Here is an 18,438-nt window from a genome sequence, read left to right on the forward strand (position 1 = left end):
TTAGAGGGAATGGTTTTAATTTTTCTCCGTTAAGTATAATGCTGGCTGTAGGTTTGTCATATATAGCTTTTATAATGTTGAGGAACTTTCCTTCTATTCCTAGTTTTCTTAGAGCTTTTATCATGAAATGATGTTGGATCTTATCAAAGGCTTTTTCTGCATCTATTGAGATGATCAAGTGGTTTTTGTCTTTGCTTCTGTTAATGTGGTTTATTACGTTTATTGATTTTCGTATGTTGAACCACCCCTGCATCCCTGGGATGAAGCCTACCTGGTCGTGGTGAATAATCTTTTTGATGTGTTGCTGAATTCGATTTGCCATTATTTTGTTGAGGATTTTTGCATCAATGTTCATTAAGGAGATTGGCCTATAGTTCTCCTTTTTGGAGGTGTCTTTGCCTGGTTTTGGGATAAGTGTAATACTGGCTTCATAAAATGTGTTTGGCAGTTTTCCTTCCCTTTCTATTTCATGGAACAGTTTAAGGAGGGTTGGTATCAGTTCTTCTTTAAAGGTCTGATAGAATTCAGCAGAGAATCCATCAGGTCCTGGACTTTTCTTTTTGGGGAGACTCTTGATTGCTGCTTCAATTTCATTTTGTGTTATAGGTCTATTCAGGTGATTAATTTCCTCTTGGTTCAGTTTTGGATGATCATATGTATCTAGAAATCTGTCCATTTCTTTTAGATTTTCAAATTTATTTGAATATAGGTTCTCAAAGTAGTCTCTGATGATTTCCTGGACTTCCATGGTGTTTGTTGTTATCTCCCCTTTTGCATTCCTGATTCTGGATTATATCATTTCTAAATAGGGTTAATTTGACTTTGCCTTTCCTATTTTTATTTCTTTCTCTTGCCTTATTGCTATGGCTAAGAACATAAGTACTATATTGATAAGGGTGGTGAGAGTGGACACCCTTGTCTCAGTCCTGAGTTTAGAGGAATTGCTTTCAATTTTTCCCCATTTACAGTGGGGAATGTTGGATATAGGTTTGTATATACAGCCTTTTATGTTGAGGTGTCTGCTTTCTATTCTTAATTTTTTTTGGCAGTACTGGGGCTTGAATCGGGGCCTCACGCTTGCTAGGCAGGTGCTCTGTCACTTGAGCCACTCCTCCAGTCCTCTATTCTTAATTTTCTTCATGGCTTGTAACATAAAGAAAATGTTTAATTTTGTCAAAGGCCTTTTCTGTATCTTTTGAGATGATCACATGATTTTTTTGTCCTGATTCTATTTCTCTGCTACATTAATTGATCTACTATATGGAACCATCCTTGCATTCCTGAAGGGCAATCAATTTGATCATGGTGTATGATCTTTTTAATATTGTTGAAATCAGTTTTATTGAGAATTTTTGCATCTGTGATCATCAAGGAAATTAGTCAGGAATTTTCTTTATTTGTTGTATCCTTATGTGGTTGGGTATTGGGGTAATACTAGCTTCATAGAATGAGTTTGGTAATATTTCTGCTTTTTCTATTTTATGGAATAGTTTGAGGAGCATTGGACTTAGTAAACAGTCTGGTAGAATTCAGCCGTGAATCCATCTGATCTTTGTCTTTTCTTTGTTGGGAAACTGTTACTTCTTCAATCTCATTGCTCATTATAGATGTATTTAAGTGGTTTATATCCTATTTGTTCAATTTTGATAGGTCATATGCATCTAGAAATTCATCCATTTCTTCTAGAGTTTCCAGTTTATTAGAATATAAGTTTTCAAAGTACTCCCTAATGGTCCTCTAATTTTAGCTGTATCTTATTTACCTTTTCAAAGAACCAATTCTTTTGATTGATTCTTTGTATCATTATTTTATTTATTTCTGCCCTGATTTTTGCTTCTTTTCATCTGATTTTGGTTTTGGCTTGTTCTTTTTCTAAGAGTTTGAGTTAGATCTTATGGCCTAAAAGGAGGAAGTTCCATGGGCTGCTGAGAAGAAACTATATTCTTTGACTGTTGAGTGGAATAGTCTATAGACTATCTATAATGTCATTTAATTCTGAAGTTTTTTTTTTTTTTAAACTGAGTGACCTATCTATGGTGGAAGTAGGATATTGAAGTCAACCATTGTTATTGTGTTGAGAGGGGGTCTATCTGCTTTAATATCCAGTAGTGTTTTTTCATGAAATTGAATATACCAACATTTGGTGTATATTTGTTTACAGTTGTTATATCTTCTTGATGGATCGTTCCCTTTATCACTGTGAAGTGACTTTGTCTCTTATAATATTGATGTGAAGTTTGTTTTATCAAATATGAGTATAGCTATGCCTGCTTGCTTTAGAGCTCATTTGCTTCGAATATCTTCCACTTTGTCTTTGCCAGTGAGGTGCGTTTCTTGTAGGCAACAAATGCTTGGGTATTATTTTTTAATCTAGTCTTATTTTGTCTTTTGATTGGAGATTTGAGACCATTAACATTCAGAGTTATTGTGGAAAGGTATGTAGTAATTTTTTTGCAATGTTTGATTCTTTTCTAATCCTCATTTGCTTATTTATTCATCTAGTGAGATTCATTCTTTCCCAAAATTTCATTGCTTACCTTCTTCTTAAGTTTATTCTGCAGTTCTGGTTTAGTAGTCATGAATTCCTTTGGTTTTTTATTTTAACTTCAGTTATGAAGGATACCATTGCTGGGTACAATAATCTGGGTTATCAGTTAATTTTGTTTCAGTACTTGAAATACATCATTCCATGCCTTCTTTGCTTTTAGAGTTTCTGTTGAGAAATCTGGGGTTTGTTTGTTTTTGGCAGTACTGGGGTTTGAACTCAGGGCCTTGCATTTGTACTCCACCACTTGAGCCACACCCCCAGCAGTTTCGTTGTTGTTGTTTTGCTTTTTTTTTTTATTCATATGTGCATACAATGTTTGGATCATTTCTTCCCCCTCCCCCACTCCTGCCCCCTCCCTCTCCCCCCCACCCCCTCAATACCCAGCAGAAACTATTTTGCCCTTATCTCTAATTTTGTTGTAGAGAGAATATAAGCAATGATAGGAAGGACCAAGGGTTTTTGCTAGTTGAGATAAGGATAGCTATACAGGGAGTTGATTCACATTGATTTCCTGTACATGTGTATTACCTTCTAGGTTAATTCTTCTTGATCTGATCTTTTCTCTAGTTCCTGGTCCCCTTCTCCTATTGGCCTCAGTTGTTGTTTTGCTTTATAAAATTATTTTTGGAGTAGGATCCTGCATATCTTGCATTCCTCCCACCCCTTTCCAGGGCTAGCCTCAGACCATGATCTTCCTACCTATGGCCTCCCATGTAGCTGGGATTACAAGTATGTACCACCAGGCCTAGCTCATTTGTTGAGATAGGGTTTCACTAAATTTTTGCCTAGGCTGCTCTTGAGCCATGATCCTCCCAATCTCTGCCTCCATGTATCTGGGATTACAGGCATGAACCACTGTGCCTAGGAAGAAATCTGCTACTCTGTTGAGTTTGTCTTTATATGTAGCTTGGTGCTTCTCTCTTGCAGTTTTCAATAATCTTTATACTCAGTGTTTTAACTGTCATATGACATGAAGTAGTTCTGTGCTCATCTTGTCTATTTGATGTTCTATTTGGTCATCCTATACCTGGATGACCTTCTCTTTCTCAAGACTTTGGAAATTTTCTTCTACTTTATTAAATGTTTTCTCTGCCTTTAGCTTTCACTTCTTCTTCTTCTGTGCTGATGATTCATGGGTTTTTGGTATTTTAATGGTGTCCCAGAGGTTTTGTATGTTCGGTTTCTACTTTTTAAATTTTTTTCTTTATTGTCTGAACATTCTAATTCAGGATTTCTGTTTGTCTGTTTTCCTTGCAGTACTGGGGTTTGAACTTAGTGCCTTGTGCTTTTTTTGGTTATTGTTATTTTAGGATTTCTATACCTTCATTGAATTCCTCTTGCATATCCTGCATTGTCTTCCTCATTTCATTCAGCTGCTTTTTGTTGGGGGGGGAGGTGGCTGAGGTTGAACTCAGGGATTCATGCTAGCAAAGCAGATGCTCTACTGCTTGAGCCACTCCTCCAGAGCCATTCAACTTCTTATTTATATTCTCTTAGAATTCATTCATGTGGGGTTTTTTTAATTTCATGGGTCATTCTTACAATCATTGTCTTAAATAATTTAGGATTTCATCCACTTCACCATTATTCACTTTTTATCATATTATCCAAACTCCAAACAAAACATACTTTATTAATTTTCTTGACTTTTTTCTTCTACAAGGAGTATTAATAATAAATAAAAATAGGTATTTTTACTGTATGTGGTAAGACTTATAGAGATATTGTTGTCTCCCAGTATTTCATCTTCATCCCATTTTTCTTGCCTCTCTCTCTTTCTCTCTCTCCTCTCTCTCTCCTCTCTCTCTCTCTCTCTTTCTTTCTCTCACTCTCTTTCTGGCAATACTGGTTTTGAATTCACTGCTTCGTGATTGCTCGGCAGGCACTATATTGCTTGTTCCACGTCTCCAGCCCTTTTTGCTGTAGTTACTTTAGAGATAGGGTCTTTTTGCCCAGACTGACCTGAACCATGATCTTCTGATTTTATGCTTCTCACCATAGCTGGATGACAGGCACATACCACCAACCAACTTTTTTCTGTTGAGATGGTGCTTTGTGAACTTTTTTGCCTGAGCTGGCCTGGAACCTTGATCCTTCCGATCTCAATCTCCTGCATAGCTGGCATGCACCACTGTACCCAACTATTGATTGAGATAGGTTCTGGCAAACTGTTTGCTAGGACTGACCTTGAAACACTATCGTCCTAATCTTAGCCTCCCAAGTAACTGGGATTCAGGTGTTAGCCAATGGCACTCGGCCCCTGCTCTTTCTTTGTATATTTATTACCACCTGAAATATTTGATGTGTTCCTGTCACTGATATGTAAGGTCACTGTGAACAAAATGTTTGCTGCTAGAGTGAATATCATATCTGGCACATAATTTCTTTTGGGGAGGAATTTCTTATATAAGAATGTATCTTTAGCTGGTGGAGTGGCTCAAGCAGTAAGAGCACACTGCCTAGCAAGTGTGAGGCCCTGAATTCAAACCCCAGTACCACCTTAAAAAAAAAAAAAGAATGTATCTTCACTTCTATTAGTGGTCATGGAGTATATAAGATGCAGTTTATAGAGATTGACCTTCATTTTTTTTCTAGATTTAATATGTTCTGTAAACAAAGAAAGGTTATAATTGAATGTTTTACTAAGTATTTTCCCTCTCAGGTCTATAGTTGACATTTATGTCAGGCCTCATAAGTTATATATAAATTAGATTTTTTTTCTGTCCAGATTATTCTAAACTTAATATGATATCTACAAACAAATGTTCTCTGAAATACAGCATCTGACAAGTTAATATAATGATAAATATTTATTACTCACACTAAACAAGTCTGCTTTATTTCTAGATAATTTTTGTGGCCTAGGGATCATTATCTATCTGACTGAGATTTGGTGTTTGGTTGTTTCTGTTTCCTAAATCCCAAAACATTGGCTTACTCTAAAGTATACCTTTGGGTTGTGGGCATGACTCAAGTGGTAGAGCATTTGGCTAGCAAGTACTGAGTTCAACTCCCCAGTACTGCCAAAAAAAAGTTTAAAGTATACCTTTGAGGTTCTATTACATACCTCAGAGGCCAAGTTATTAACTTTAAACTTATAAGTTGGAAAAAGTCATTATTTTTTTTTATCATGACTGCTTCATAAAAAATAATGGCAATATATACTTGTGCCAGTCCTTGTGATTCATACCTGCAATCCTAGTTACTCAGAAAGCTTAGGCAGGAGGATCACAAGTTCAAGGGCAGCCTGGGCAACTTAGCTAGACCCTGTCTCAAAATTAAAAAGAAAATCAAAGGGATGGAGTGTGGTTCAGTGGTAGAATGCTTAATTGACATAAGTGAGGACCTGGGGTCCGTCCCTAGCACTATAAAAAATAACCTTATATGTTTGAAAACATATTTCTTTGCCCAGTGTCACCATGTTTTTCACTAAAGTGGAGAGAAAGGATATACATGTCTGGTATTTATGTTATTATCTGTTAGTAACTGATTTGGAAAATAACCTTAGACTCTTTTAAAAAGTGTTAAAATTAGTCTTTCTTTTCTTGGTCTCAAAATGAAGTGTACCTGAGAAATGACCTACGGAATTTGGAAATAAGTTGGTAATACTGCAAACCCATTGCTTGGGTCCTTATAGGTAGTGTTGCAGTGTAGAGCATACTTCCTAAAGATCTACAGGGTATCATAGAAGTTGTATGGGGTAAAAGTGTTCTTGTTCTTATATAATGCACAAATGCTAGGACATTCAAAGTGCATGACGTTTTTATTATAAGGCATCCTAGAGTGTTTATTACAACACATACGTTCCTAGAACCTTTAATTATATTTGTGTACATTTTGAATCTACAAGAGGAGGTGAGGTATTGGGCACCAGTGACTCACAACTATAATCCTAGCTACTTGGGATGCTGACATTGGGAAGATCGCAGTTCTAGGCTAGCCCGAGCAAATATTTTGGGAGACTCCCATCTCCACTATAATCAGAGCAAAATGGACTGGAGGTGTTGTTCAAGTGGTAGAGTGCCTGCTTTGCAAGTGCAAAGCCCTAAGTTCAAACCCCAGTCCCACACACACACACAAAGAAAAAAAGAGAAGGGGAAGTGAACTATCCCAGTTACTTAACCAAGGAATCCTTTTTTCATAGAATCACCATGTTATTAAGGAACTACTGGTAAACATTTTGGAAAATCCCATCACATATGGTCTTGTTAATTTTGACCATGAAATCCATTCTGGTCTATTTAATTTGCTTTGTCATTCTAAGTAAAGTGTTTTTTGTTTTGGGTGTGGTTTTTGTGTTTGCTTTTTTGTTTGTTTTGATTTAATTTTTAAAATTAAGTCTTATAAAACCATCTTGACATATTACCTTATGCTAGTATTCGAAGGAGATTGAATACATAATAGAATAGAAGTTTTGGAGCTGGTAGTTGCCTGGATTTGCTGCTTGCGTTATTTTGGGTATGATACCCTTTTAAACTGTGTTTCTTTGTTTATAAAGATTGTTTTGTATTGACTGTTATTAGGATTTTGTTTGTTCATTTGTTTGTTTTTAGGATTATATGAGATAACATATGTAAGATACCTAATACTATGCCTGAACAATAGTAGATGCTTAACAAATATCGATCTCATTTTCTCTAAATAATTTTTCTCTCATAATTCCTTTATGTCCTCTTTTACCTGAAGATAGGAACACTCAAGCTCTTAACACTTTTTCACTTATCATTGTATTGATATTAAATCATACTCATTTCTGAACTGTTATATTCAGGTCCTTTTAAGTTAACTTGTTAATATACTGTTAGATGAAAATACTGACTTAGAGTGATAGTAACTCACTTGGAAATCCAGCCATCTCAGCTTTATTTAAAGATTCTTTTTCTTGTTCCTTTTTTTTTTTTTTAAATAATGCTTTTAGGAAGCAATTAATTTGCTAGAACCAATGACAAATGACCCTGTGAACTACGTGAGGCAAGGAGCTCTCATAGCTTCTGCTCTCATCATGATCCAGCAGACTGAAATCACTTGTCCAAAGGTAAGCAAACAAAGAAATTCTCTGGAAAAGATTGATTTATTTTTTTCTTTAGTGGCTTGCCTTCTTTGAAAGACATTTTTATTAGAAATTTGATGAACACTGAAGTCACAGGAAGTGAAGAGTCCATTTTTAGGGGCAAGAGAATGGGAAAACTATACATAGAATTCTTTAAATGTATGTTTTGCAGATTAATTGTTAATGTATTAATTTAAATGTATAACCATATTTGAAGAAGTAGAACTTGTGGTAAAATCATTAACATTTTTACTTCTCAATGTCCTTTTAAATTTGGTAAGAATAACTTGTTACTCTGATACAGAATGCAAATTCAAACCATACATGGCTTTTCTGATTCATCTTTCTTAGGCAGTTAAAAAAAAAAAAAATCCCACAGTCACTTTATATAATACAGACAACCTCAGTTTAAAAACATCCACATTCTCTGTTGGAATACCCTTGCCCTCCTGGGTAATCCTGACCCTCCTGGGCAGGGCTTCAAATGATTTAGAACAGCTTTCTTTCCCACTTGACCCACTTCCACTCCACAGAAACACTCAAATATTTTGCCCTTCTTGTGGTTAGGAGTGTAATAGGCTTTCAGTGCACAGTGACCCCTGATCATATTGAGTGTTCTAAGTGGTCCCTCTCAAGCCTCTTTCTCTAGACTTGGATGAAGAGGAAAGACATTCCAACCTTCCCAAAGAGTACCCATCCTCTAGATTACTCCATAACACATTTTGAGAAACTTACTTAAAAATTTCCTCATGACAGTCTCTCAGACCGCATATTAGTGTTTGATATTTAATGTATCTTGGCACTTCAGCTAAAAACTGTGCATTCAGTTGAGAAATGTATATAATTTATATGTTTGCATGTACTAAAATTATGCTTAATATATTAAGTAGCTTATATACCATAATTTCATATCTTCAGGTTATAGCAGCCTTGTATTAATTCTGCTTATCTATGAGAAGCAATAAAAAAAAAAATGAGGGCTTACACACCTTCCTAGCAAGTGGAGGCCCTAGTTCAACCCCCTAGTACAACCAAAAAAAAAAAAAAACGAAGTTGACAACAGAAAAAATCATTGACATTCACTCTTCTGCTTCATCAAGCAAATATAGACTACCCTCATTTTCAATGGGTAAATTTAGAGAGATAGGGAAGGGAAAACTTTCTAGAACTCATACATTCTTCTAGTTTTATAGAGCTTTGTTTAATAAATTTTAGTTTCTAAATAGTTGCTAATCATTTGACTTCTTATCCTGTTTTTATAATGTATTGCTTAATATACCATGTCTTCTAGAACATAAACATCTTTCCAAACACAGACCACATTTCTTTTTATTTTTAAATATATCAGCTATCATATGAGTAGCTTTTATTTCTGCTTTTGATCTTGTACTGAGGTTTTGGAGGTTATCCAACTGAGTAATGCCATTAAAGAAGCAAGTGCAGGCCATGGAACGCACCTCCTTAAACAGTCGTATGTGGATATTTTTTCACTTTGACCTCACATGTTGCTTTCATGTTGCTGTATTATCAACAAGACAAACATTTTACCATCTTCTCATCCTTGCTGTAGGATTTCATTGATTTAGTGATCATAACCTTGAATGAACAGTGGTAGGGTAGAGTGGATAGTTTGAAAAGGCACTTAATTCTTACAAATTTTCACATTTAGAAAGCTGAAAGGTACAGCAATTTAATTGAGGGGGGAAGTTGAGGGTTTTTTTGTTATTTTTTTCTTTATGGTGGTAGTGGTAGTAGGGTTTGAACTCAGCTTCATGCTTGCAAAGCAGGCATTCTACTGCTTGAGCCACACCTTCAGCCCTTTTTTACCTCTGGTTATTTTGGAGAGGTTGGCCAGGCTAACTAAGCCTTGAACTTTGATCCTCGCAATCTCAGCTTCCCAAGTAACTAGGATCACAGGTATGAGCCACTAGCACCTGGCTTAAATAAATAATTTTTTAAATCATTCTAAGTTGTATTGTTGAAGGAAGCCTCAACTAGTGTGAATTCATAGGAGCACACTCCCATCTTCAGATTGTATCAGAATATTGGAACTGATTAAGAATGTTGAAATGAACCATAACTAGTAACCTTTGCTGTTAATATAAACTAGGTATGCTGACATAAATGTGGTCACCCTCACTACAAAAGCAAAACTATATATGACAATGTCTACTTTTGAAGAGAAGTAAGTTCTCAAGTCTATGGATTCCTAGTTGCAGTTTTGCAAATCAGTCCACAAAATAAAGTGAAAACAACTCAGAAGCAAAGATCAGACATTAATTTTGTCAAGAATTATAACCCTTCCTCAGAGGACTCCAAAAGAGAAATTCCTTAGATATTTTGTGAGATTTGCAATGGAAATTTCCAGAGGAAATGTCTTTGTGAACTAACATGTCATATCCCTAGCACTTAGCTTTACACACTGTGTGTGGTATTAGTTTAAGTAACTCCAGTACATCTTTGTTTTGCTTCTGTTAGTTTCTCACTTGCTCACACTCACAAATGTAGACCCAGGAACATGCACACACCCTTGGATTGTTACAAAGCCAATTTAGAAAGCCCTTAGAAGGTCACATTTAACTAGAATAGTATCCTTTTATAAGTCCTTGGAGCTATTTTCTCTCAACCCAACTTTCCTCTTTATGAAGCATCTATCTTTTTTCTTATTAAATCAAATCCACCATTAGCAGATATTTAAATATATACGTAATAAGTAGCATACACGAAATCATATTTTAAAAATTACAATGTAAAAATAACATCTAGTGTTCTTTCCGCCTAAGATCATCTGGTGTATGGTCTGGTGCAGGAAAGCTTTGCCCACTATTGACAAGTACCTTTTTTGAAAGTAGGATCATATTTAGCCAGTTCGTAGCTGGCTGTTGGTGGCTCATGCCTGTAATCCTTGCTACTTAGAAGGTAGAAATCAGGGGAATTGAGGTTCCAGGCCTGCCTGGGCAAAAAGCAAGACTCTATAATCTCAAAAATACTCAACACAGACTTTTTTGTGGTAGAGAGCCTGAGGTCCTGAGCTCAAACTCCAGTACTGAAAAAAAAAAAAAAAACAGAGTTTGGGTAGATTTGGCTTTTTATGGGCCATAATGATTCATCAGAATGACCCCAAAGAATTTTTTCCTTTTTCCCTACCCATCTGAGAGTGTTTTTTTCCCAGCAATTTTAGGTATAGAGTTCAGAACATGGTGAGTTTCAGGTGCTCAGTTCTGTAGAGAAATATGTAAATGTTTATAAGATGAAATCAAAGCATGAAATTTTATATCATACGATAATTTTAGTCTATAAGAAACTACTGTAAACAAAATGATATTGATGAAATTGAGAAGGAACTGAAAAATGTGGATTCTGATAACAGGGAAATCCTGAAAGCATCAACAAGAATATGTTGAAAAAAGAATAAAAACAATCTTCACTTTAGGCATGTAGAGTATGAGGTCACTGCAAGTTATTTAGAAATAGGAGCATAGGAAAAAAAGTCAGAACTGAATAGAGAGATTTGGGAACTAGCCATAAAGAAATGATATAAATCCATAGCCCTTTACAATTATGAAATCCAAAAAGCTCTGAAAACTCAAAGAGGTTTGTTTGCTTTTAAGGACTCACTTGGCTGTAAAACCTGACCCAATTATGAACTCATTTATGGCCTTTATCACACTGATTATAAATATTTGTGTATTTTGCTGCTGTAGAAATACTAATTTGATTATGGGATATTGCTCCATACCCTACCAGGAGTGTTGCATAATATATAATATATGCATTGTGTTAGCTTTCTAAATTCTGAATTGCAAAATGCATCTGGTCTCAAGGATTTCATAGAATAAATTGTAAGTGTATAGTTGAAGTCACACACACAGATACAGTGCCATGGAAAAAGGAAAAAAAAATAAAAACTCCCAAACTAAGCCTATGAAGCTACCTTTTTTTTTTTCTTTTTTTGTGGTTGTCGGGGTTTGAACTCAGGGCCTTGCATTTGCTAGGCAGGCACTCTACCACTTGAACCATGCCCAGCTACATTTCTGTAACTAGAAATATAGGAGAAATGAGGAGGTATACTCACATGATAACTACCAATAGAAATGACCCCAAAGAATTTTGTTCCCTTCTGCCATCTTGAGTAGACTTTTTTTTCCTAGCAGTATAAGGTATAGAGTTCAGATCATGAGGAATATTAAAAATTTATAATTTAGAGAAGGTAGATTTATATACTCATATACAGTAGAATGAATAGATCACAAAAATTACCTTTTCTGTGAGTTTATCATAATATAAATTAATATTATTTTCTTCAAGTTCTACTTTTTGTTTTGGGTATGAGGCCATCACATTCCTAACAATGAAACTAAGTCAGAAAATCATGATCCTCAACCTGATTGCCACTATTTGTAATGACCAAACAGCTCTTAAATGAAATCCACCTTTAGCAGTTATTGCATGTTCATAATAAGTGTCCTACATATGAAATCAGATTTTTTTAATTACAGTGTAAAACAGTAAGATCTGGTACTGCTCCTTGCTTAAGATTATCTGCCTGTGGTCTGGTACAGTGAAACAGTCTGTCAGTGGTGTTTTCTACTATTTAAGTCAAGTCTTCCCATCTGTAAAATAGAGGGAGTAAACAGGTGATGTCCAAGTTTCCTTCCAACTTTAAGATGCTGTCCTAATATACTAAAACACATGTGAGGAGATTTTTTTAATGATTAACAAAAACTAGCTTTTTAAAGTACTACACTTAATATTAATTGGGTATTCCTGTTAGATGCTTCCATTGCCTTTTAAAAATCCATCTTTCAATTTCACTGAAATAGTTTTGGATGCAGTTTTATATTTAAATTCTCCTCTGCAATGTACATACAGTGCTTTGTTCAGTGTTTATTTTTATAAGTTCACAAAATATTTCACAAACCTTTAGCACATAAAATTTCCATCCTATATAAGGTAATATAAATGTTCATCTAATTTGTTCAAAATCAAAGGAATTTGATCTGTTGGACCAGAGTAAAAGCATCAAACCTTAGGATTTTTTAAATTAGAAGGGAATTTAATCATGCTGGGTTTTTATAGTTGAGAGAAAATAAGGCCTAGAGAAGTAAGTGATTTACACATGGTCATATACTAGGTAGCAAGAGTTAGCTCATTATTTTCCCCTACTATAATCTGCTGCTGCCTATGAAGAAAAACGGAGAACCTTGTTTGAGGATCATTTTTTTGTTAGCAATGTTTAGGTTGCAAAGATCATAGTCCAGAAGGACCAGTGGGATTCTCTCCCCATATGGTAAGACAGCTATGCTTATTGAACAATGAAACGCCTTATACTTACTGCATGACATATATGTTACCTCGTGTAATCTTTATAATAAGTAGCTAAGGTAGATGCTAACCGATAAGAAGCTAAGGCTCAGAAAAGCTAGTAATCAGCCAGACACGGTGGCACATGCCTGTAGTCCTAACTACTCAGGAGGGTGAGACAAGAGAATCACTTGAGCCCAGAAGTTCAAGACCTGCCTGGACAATGTTGAAAGATCCCATCTCACCACAAAGAAGAAAGAAAATCTAGTGATTTGGCCCAGTAACTTAGAAGAGCAGAGACCTTCATAAGCTAGAGTTTCCTGACTCTTACTCTGTCCCTGTATTACATTGGCCTGTCAGACCAAGACAAATGAAGAGGGGAAGACATTCTGAAAGAATATATAATACAGACAAAGTCATTGTATTAGGAAACTCAGGTTTGGTGTTTTTCTGCTCTTGGTGGATCTGGGGAGCTCCATAATCATGTGCTTCTTGAGCAAGCAGACTTCTTCCTAGTGCTGCCATCTGAAAGCACTGTTGGGAGAACAGAAGTGTAAGACGTGGAAGAAGCATAAGATAGCTTCCTTACTGCCACCCACACAGATTTAAAGAACTCTTACTTTATAAAGAACTATTTTATAAGTAGTCTCTTAAAGAATGAAAGTAATACATATTAAGTTCAGAAAATGCAGAAAAGAATAAAGAAGCAAACAAAAGTTACTGTTAGTCTTACCCTAAATGAGTCAGCATATTTTCTGTTTTGGTATGTTCCTTTTAATAAGAGTACTGATTCTAACAAGTCCTCAGAAAATTAATGTTTGTGTATAACGAAAACCTCTCCTGTATTCATGAATATACTTACCACACACAGCCTGGGTGAAGGGTAGTTTATTGTAAGGTGAAACTGAAGGAAGGTGAGACCATTAGGAAATCAGCACAGCTGATGGTAAGCAGCATACCTGTAACTCAAAAGGCAGTGAAAGCCTTAGTTTGCTTAGACTATTTAGGCCTGCTGACTGATTAACAGTGGTACAGAATGAAACTGCATTCCCTTGAGCCTGAATCATCTACTATGGAGTGAGGATTGAAAACAGTTAGTGCTCCCACATAGAAAAGTCCTAACACCCATGATTTCAAGCACAGAACTGTTCTGCCTTCACGTCTGCTCCATCTCACTCTCTTCTTGAATGTTGTAAAATTTGGAACTGAGTCTCATTACCATTTGAGCAGTTTAGTGGGTGCTCTAAAATGGTACAACAAATGAATAGAATTAGACCATAATTCTTTTTTTGCTCCTTCAGGTGAATCAATTCAGGCAGCTGTATTCCAAAGTCATCAATGATAAGCATGATGATGTCATGGCCAAGTTTGGCGCTATTCTGGCCCAGGGCATACTGGATGCAGGTAAATATTTTTAGTCTTCCTAATGCTTGTTTTCATTTTGTTGGTTTTGTTTGGTATTTTAGTTGGGGGGGTAGGGGGGTGTTTCTTTTTTCTTTTTTCTGTTTTTTTTGGGGGGGAGTTTTTGTTTATTTCTTTGTGTGGTTTTTGGTGTGTGTCAGCACTTGGGGCCTCATATTTGCTAGGCAGTCCTTATAGAAATCCACATCCCCAGTCCTATAGAGATCATTTTTAGTGCCATTGTTACAAATGCAGACTGTTAAGAGTTTGAATCCTAGTCCTTTTCTCCCCTCTGATGCTGAGGATTGAACCCAGGCCCTCACACATGCTCCCCAAGCATTCTTTCTGTCACTGAGCCACATCTTCACCCCATTTTATTTTCTTTTTTATTTTAAGGTAATGTCTCGCCAGATTGCCCAGGCTGGCTTTGAACCTGAGATCCTCTTACTCAGCTTCCTGAGTAGCTAGCATTATAGACAAGTGCCACCATGCCCAGCAAATCTTAGTCTTTTTATGTAGTATCTAAGCTTAAGAAGTTATTTCTTTCCTCTCTGTTTCTGCTTTCCTATCTTATAAAGTCTACCTTAGTAGGGTTGAAAGGATTAAAAATATATGGAAAGCAATTAGAACAGTTCCTGTCACTTAGTAAAGTGATCAATAAGTATTGTCTGGCTTTTTTTTTTTCTTTTAATTTTCCTAGTCTGTGTGTTAAACAGATTCATACTCAAAAAAAAAAAAAAAAGTTGTATTTTAGACATTTTTTATTTTTTTTGGTGGTGGTGGTGGTGGTGGTATTAGGGTTTGAACTCAGAGCCTCATGCTTGCTAAGCAGGCGCTCTGCCCTTTGAGTCACTACCAGCCTTGTTTTTGTGTTGGGTATTTTCGAGATAGGGTCTCCTGAAGTATTCGCCTAGGCTGGCCTTGAAACTTGATCCTCCTGATATCTGCCTCCTGAGTAGCTGGAATTATAGGCATGAGCCACCAGTGCCTGGCTTGTTTCAGACATTCTGATACCCAAAATCACTGCTAAAATAAGACATTTGGAATATTGGCCTAATATAGGCACAGTGTGCCTTGTTTTTGTGTTGGGTATTTTCGAGATAGGGTCTCCTGAAGTATTCGCCCAGGCTGGCCTTGAAACTTGATCCTCCTGATATCTGCCTCCTGAGTAGCTGGAATTATAGGCATGAGCCACCAGTGCCTGGCTTGTTTCAGACATTCTGATACCCAAAATCACTGCTAAAATAAGACATTTGGAATATTGGCCTAATATAGGCACAGTGTGCCTTGTTTTTGTGTTGGGTATTTTCGAGATAGGGTCTCCTGAAGTATTCGCCCAGGCTGGCCTTGAAACTTGATCCTCCTGATATCTGCCTCCTGAGTAGCTGGAATTATAGGCATGAGCCACCAGTGCCTGGCTTGTTTCAGACATTCTGATACCCAAAATCACTGCTAAAATAAGACATTTGGAATATTGGCCTAATATAGGCACAGTGTGCCTACCGCCTCCAGAATTCACATTCTGCAGTACTACACTGTGGCCTATTTGGAAGACAGAATGATGTCTGAATACCTTAGACTTGGGGTTCATTTGTCATATTCCTTAATTTATTGTTGGCGGCATCTCCTAAAAGAAAAGGAAAAGAGCATATATGCCCACTTCATTGTTCATGGGTCTGATTCTTACAGAGGCCTAGCCATGTGAAATCTAATCCTTCTTAATAATTTCTTTTCTAATTTGAAAGGTAAGGAATAGCATTTCAAGGTTTATATGGCAGTTCCATTATTTAGGGGAATGTTTCATTCATATTTATTAACGATCTGTATTTCTTATAACTAAAACACTTTGTTAACCAAATTTGTTACAGCATTCTTTTTTCAGTCGACTAAGAGTATATATAAGTTTGCAGTAAGGAGATCAGAAAAGAAAACTGCAATTTTTAGATAATTATCTTAAATTTTTTGTTATTAATCTCTTAGAGTTTTCTGCTTGTTATTTTAATCATACCATTTTTCAGAGATCTTTTGTAGTATTAAATGAGACTTGTTTTGTTTTTTTGGCAGCACTGGGGTTTGAACTCAGGGCCTCACTTTTGCTAAGCAGGTGTTCTACCACTTGAGCCACTCCATCAGCCAACCTGTTCCTTCTTAAAAATAGGAAAATCCTCATCCCCTTTCTAATTTTATCTTTTTAAATTTGGATTAGCAAGAGATTTTTCTTTATTATTTGATTTTTGCTCAGAACTTTTATGCTCTTTTCTAAATTTTTGAACCAAATGTTTTTATCTTTTAGTCCATTTGTCCAGTAGCTTTTTTTAACTGCCAAGAAATTGAAAGTTTTCTGCCTAAACTTTTGTGTTGAAGTTATTTTCCTCTCTTTTTATTTTAAAACATTTCCTTGTAGTTGTATATGGATAAGGAAAATGTTCTGTAGATGTTTTACATGAAATAAGCCATTTCAATTCTAGATGTATACACAGTGAAGATGTTAGTGTCGTGTAACCTTATATTGTGTGTACATTGTCCGTGGAACATAGTTCTATTGTCTTGGTTTTCAATTTACATGGACTTGATACTCTGATGCTTTTTTTTTTTTTTTTTTGTGCTTTGGGCTAAACTCAGCACCTCTGTCCTCCTACCTCCACCTCCTGAGTAGCTGGAATTACAAGCATGTATACCATGCTTGGCTTATCTTCCAGATAGACGCCCTAATTTTACCCCAGCTGGCCTTGTAGCTTGATCCTTCTATCTCCACCCTCCCAGCAGCAATTGTGCTACAACTGCATTACACACATTTTCAGTCCTGGTCTATATTTCTCAGTAAAGTTAGTGGTAGAGAAAAATCTGGATAGGGCAACTTTATTTTTTACTTATTTATTTTTAATTCTTGTAGAGAGCAACTTTAAAGAAGTATAGTTTAAGTTTATGAGATCTTACTTAAAAGATTGATCGATCTCTCAGGAAGAAAAGCCAAGGTTTATTATTAGCAGGGCCTAGACGCCGCATGGAGCCCACTGGAGGCCCGTGACGACGAGTGTTGCCCGCCATTCCAACCCGAGCATGGAGGGCACACCTGTTTGGGCCAGGCCGAGATTCAGCCAGTGCTCACATGACAGAGCACTGGGCTGGGTGACACTGTGCAACTCAGTACTGTTGAGTACCCTACCCATCCCCGTGACTTCCCTCGCACATGGAGTATGTGCTGAAGGGCTGTGCGGGAGGGTCCATCTGGGCAGGAATTGAAAATGTTTGGCAGGCTGGGAGACCAGGACCTGTGAGGTACCTACCCAGGACCAGGCGGGAGCATAGCACTTGGGATGCTAAGATAGGAGGGTTGTGAGTTCAAGTCCAGTCTGGGCCAATTTAAACAGAACATGTACTTTCCAGCTTGCTTCAATCCTCACTACTCCTAGCCAGCTTTTTTCTCATTTGTTTACCTGACTGGTTCCTAAAGGCATTCAAGTTTGCAACCCATAATAGCTTCCTGGAATTTTAGCAGTACAAGGGCTCAATAAAATCCAGCTCTCCTAACTCTAGTTCACTGACTTTCAAGCTGTGTTTCTCTGCACTCTGTAGAGGGATAATAGTGTATCAGACATGGCAAGGGGTCGAACAGGTCGAGTTCCAAGCCATACACCCTTTCACAATCCAAACATTTTTGCCTTGAGACAGGGTCTTGATGTGTAGCCCATGTTGGCCTCAAACACAGTGTGTAGCTGATGCTGACCATGAACTTTTGAGCCTTCCCCTCGGTCTCCCAAGCACTGGGATTGCAGCTGTCACCCAGCCTGTCCAAACTTCAGATTAAGAAGATCAGCTCTCATTTCATTGTTTTATATATTGTGTTTCTTGAGAAAACTTTCAGTTGAACCAAAGATTAGTGGTTGAATTTCTCTTTTTGTAGTGATAGTGACCTAGTTCAGGTGCTGAGGTTTAAACTCTCATGTTGCTAATGGAAAAATGGAAGTAAAGGAGGGCTTGTCAGTGGTCACAAAACTAGTTAATGCCTTCTATTAATAAATAAGAAAATACAGTTCAATGCTTTGATTTTTCTATAATTGCACATAGGTCTTCATAACTTGTAATGGTTGTCTCTCATAACTCTAAGAATTTTATGCTGCTTATTAGCACCTAA

General features: G+C 36.6%; 1 protein-coding gene across 1 annotated transcript in view; it reads left to right on the forward strand.

Annotated features, from left to right (window-relative positions):
* The window catches only part of Psmd1 (proteasome 26S subunit, non-ATPase 1), a 104,065-nt gene that overhangs the window by 69,762 nt on the left and 15,865 nt on the right, over positions 1-18,438 (forward strand). The window contains exons 18-19 of the mRNA XM_020156256.2: positions 7,467-7,583; positions 14,204-14,306. Of these exons, the coding sequence (XP_020011845.2) occupies positions 7,467-7,583; positions 14,204-14,306 (220 nt within the window). The remainder of the gene's footprint in view (positions 1-7,466; positions 7,584-14,203; positions 14,307-18,438) is intronic.

Source organism: Castor canadensis, chromosome 4, assembly GCF_047511655.1.
Source record: "Castor canadensis chromosome 4, mCasCan1.hap1v2, whole genome shotgun sequence".
Classification (NCBI taxonomy): domain Eukaryota; kingdom Metazoa; phylum Chordata; class Mammalia; order Rodentia; family Castoridae; genus Castor; species Castor canadensis.